The sequence below is a fragment of the Microtus oregoni genome, unplaced genomic scaffold, assembly GCF_018167655.1.
Source record: "Microtus oregoni isolate MIOR12 unplaced genomic scaffold, Mior012 000138F_ref0000102, whole genome shotgun sequence".
In the NCBI taxonomy this organism is placed as follows: domain Eukaryota; kingdom Metazoa; phylum Chordata; class Mammalia; order Rodentia; family Cricetidae; genus Microtus; species Microtus oregoni.
This window is the reverse complement of record NW_024544788.1, coordinates 1,002,868-1,006,139: the sequence shown is the minus strand read 5'-3', so window position 1 is coordinate 1,006,139 and position 3,272 is coordinate 1,002,868. Positions and strand designations below refer to the sequence as shown.

The following is a 3,272-nucleotide window of genomic DNA, read 5'->3' as shown; positions in this document are numbered from 1 at the left end:
TGGGGGCGAAGGGAGCATCAGTGAGATGCAGGGACACATGCCCATTCTGTGCAAATGCAGTGAAGCCAGGGAAATGACGGTGACTGCAGAGGACACTGCAGGGGACACAGGCATGCCACCTCACGAAAGACGGCTGTGCCATCTGTTTGAATAGTACATAGAGAGAACACTCTGCATCTACAGTGTACAAAGCAGAAAGAAGAGACACAAACAATTTGTCTTTATTTTTATTGTCATACCAGTGTCTTAGATATAGGGAGACATGGCTTTCTTCCATGTCTAAGCAAGGGGAGACATCAAACAGCCCATCTCCATGTGCCTCCTGGGCAAGGATGGCACTCTAGGGCTCCTCCACATCCATCATGCAGATGTGGTCCTGGATCCCACGTGGTGCACTCCTGAGCATTGCTTTCTTCTCCCGGGCCCTCTGTTTGGCTCGCCTGTTGTTAAACCAAGCCTGAAAGCAGAGGACAGGAAGCATGTCAGTGTGCTGAGTACTTGGATGGAAAGAGACACTTCACTGGGACACATTATATGTCACTGCCATTCTAAACCACACAGCAGAAGGAGCTGTTTTCAAAACCTCAGCCATGCAGGGCAGAAGCAGGGAGGGTGTGTTTGGTGTTGGAGGACAAGGCTAGCGTCTCTGGAACTGAACCTTCTTCACAGCAAACTGACAAGAGCAGCAGGAACCATGAGTTTATGAAAGTAACAGCATGCCTGCTCCTTCGGATCACACAGGGAGAGGAACAGCTCTGTGTCCCGTTCTGGAACAGACTCGGCACAAGACCGGTTCACACTTTACGTGACCCCAAGGTGGACTTTTATTGGTATCTTATTCCAATGCAGGCTCATCTCTAATTTTTTCCATAGCTCTGCTTTTGAATGCTTCGTTCCTTCGACAAGTTTTCAAGGGGGTTATCCCTCGCCCCCTTCCCCTGCTGTTGGGACAGTTTTGGCCACGTGTTCAGGTGAAGGCATCAAGTGTATTGAAAACAATCTCCCAAATTAAAACTGCGTGCTCCTATCTCATGCACACTGACAGAGGAAGAGGAGCAAGCGCTCGGACTATTGCGCTCTATTTCCACACCAATCTCAGTTGTAGTAATAATAGCGGCGGGGCTGCGTCCCCGGCACCCGGCCGCCCCCACAGCTAGCTTTACCCAAAATAATTACACGGACACTGAATTCTTTTAAACACTGCTTGACCCTTTAGCTCTAGCACTTACAGGCTAATTCTCACATCCTGATCAACCCATCTCTAATAATCTGTGAGAACCAGTCTTACCGGGAAGATTCTAGCCTAGTCCATCCTGGGTCGGAGCTTCATGGCGTGTGTCTGCCCGGGAGCGGGGCATGGTGTCTCTCTCAGACGTCTGCTCCCGAGAGAAGAGCTGTGGAGTCTGACCTCACTTCCCCTTCTGTTGGGGACCAAGAAGCCCCACGACCTAAAGTATTGGACAATCTTCCTCATCCTCTCTGCAAAAACAGCTTGCTGCCAAACAGCTTGCTGCACAGACAGCTGTGATACAGTTCTCAGAGTGACCTGACCGCAAGGTTCCAAGACACAAGGTGCCAAGACACGGCCTAAGAAAGTAGATGTTTCAAGAGATATATTGCTTCCTCCCTGGCCTAGGGCGCGATAGTTTCCGCTCCCCCCTAACCCTACCCCTCCCAACCAAAACCACTCTATAAGAATAAACCCCTGCCTGCAATAAACGGAACCTAGATGCATCTCAGAATGACTCTGTCATTCTTTATACGCGCTTGGTTCTCTTTCTCTTTCCCCCCATTCCTACCCAGGTGATCTCGAACTCGAGGCCCACGAAATTACGTAGCCTGCTGGACAGGTCACTCTTCCTCCCAGCATTTTGTTCTGTTTACTCCACCCACAGGGCCAAGCAGTTTCTTTATTGCTTAACCAATGAAATCAACAGATTGATATATGACACTCCCACATCAGAAACTGAGAAAGACAACCAAGGTATATGAAAACGTTTGAAAAATATGACCACATTCTGTTACCCAGTGAGGTAACGGAAAAAATCAAGAGGCAAATGACCAGTGCTGGTGAGGAAAGAGAGAAAAGAGAAGCTTCTAGAGTGTGGGTGGGAATATCACTTCATGCCCTAGGTAATGAAAGAACTGATTAGAAAAAGACCCAGTCCAGTAAATGCATTTCAGAGTATATAGTAGTCCAGTAAATTCATGTCAGGGTTTACCTAGCAGTCCAGCAAATCCATGTCAGAGTTTACATAGCAAAGACAGAGCCAGGATGGGAAAGATGTTTGCGTCACCCCAGGGAAAAACCTCACCACCCCAATAGCCAGGGGGGCTACAGCAACCCTGAACTCCTAAGAGGGGGGTTCTAAAGCAATGGTGGGGTGTGTTGATTCAATGGGGTGATAATCAGCCCCGAAGCGATCTGACCACCAGCAGAAACGACATCTGAAAAGCCAGAGAACTGTGACAAAAGAGGCAGAAAAAGGACATCAAGCTCAGTCGCAGGAGCCTTTAGAGTCCTCCTTTTCAACAAGATGTCCCGGTCTGCAGGGGAAGAAAAGGGAGATTTTGATACAGTTTGTCACGAGGAACGGACTTCTAGAGCCCTGTGAGAGAAGGCATAAAAATACTTGGCTCTGCAGACTCTAAAGCATCAGAACAGTTTCATTCCAACACGGTTTTCATTTATCTACGTCACTCCCCGGTTGAAAATGGAGAGAGTGTCAGGAGCAGTAAGCACACCTGTTTCCGGTCACCACCACAAACAACTTCCCCACTCCGATCACGGGGGAGAAGCTACCCGTGGTTTGGAGAGTAATGGGGACAACAGGGAAAAGAAGGGGTAAAGGCCAGGTCAACATAAACATTAGCCCATGGAGGTCCGGGAGCCTCCTGGAGCCAGCACCTACCTTGTGAGTACATCTGGGTACTGGGTTTCTTGGAAAACAGTCTCCATTTCCCGCACCTGCCAGTGTGTGAAGTGGAACTGATTGCGGGGCCTGCTGGGCCTGCTCCTTCGAACCTCAGGCATCTCAAGGGCTGCCTCCTCTGGGTCCACCTCCATGGGCTCCTGGCTGTTGATGTCATCTTCGGGATCCAGGTTATCATGAGGGCTCACATGCCCCCCCTGGGCCTGGTTGTCCTCTGGATTCTCACTGTGGTCCAGGCTCAGAGCTCCTTCACAGAAGCTGCCCCCCACTTCAGCTGCTGCCCCCTGTTCAGGGTGGGGGCTGCTGTCCTCTCCATAGTCCTCCATGTGAGAGTAGAAG

At 49.9% G+C, this 3,272-nt stretch overlaps 1 protein-coding gene across 2 annotated transcripts; it reads right to left on the bottom strand.

Annotated features, from left to right (window-relative positions):
• Window positions 1-251: 251 nt before the first annotated feature.
• On the bottom strand, window positions 252-3,272 carry LOC121444694 (rhox homeobox family member 1-like). Of its 2 annotated transcripts, none has more exons than XM_041646596.1 (2): window positions 2,913-3,272; window positions 252-457 (listed from the first exon to the last, which is right to left on the bottom strand). In XM_041646596.1, exons 1-2 carry the CDS (start codon window positions 3,257-3,259, stop codon window positions 361-363), a joined length of 444 nt encoding a protein of 147 aa, XP_041502530.1. In that variant the 5' UTR covers window positions 3,260-3,272; the 3' UTR covers window positions 252-360. The 2 variants fall into 2 exon arrangements, with proteins under 2 accessions (XP_041502530.1, XP_041502531.1); XM_041646597.1 differs by lacking the exon at window positions 252-457 and adding an exon at window positions 2,459-2,547.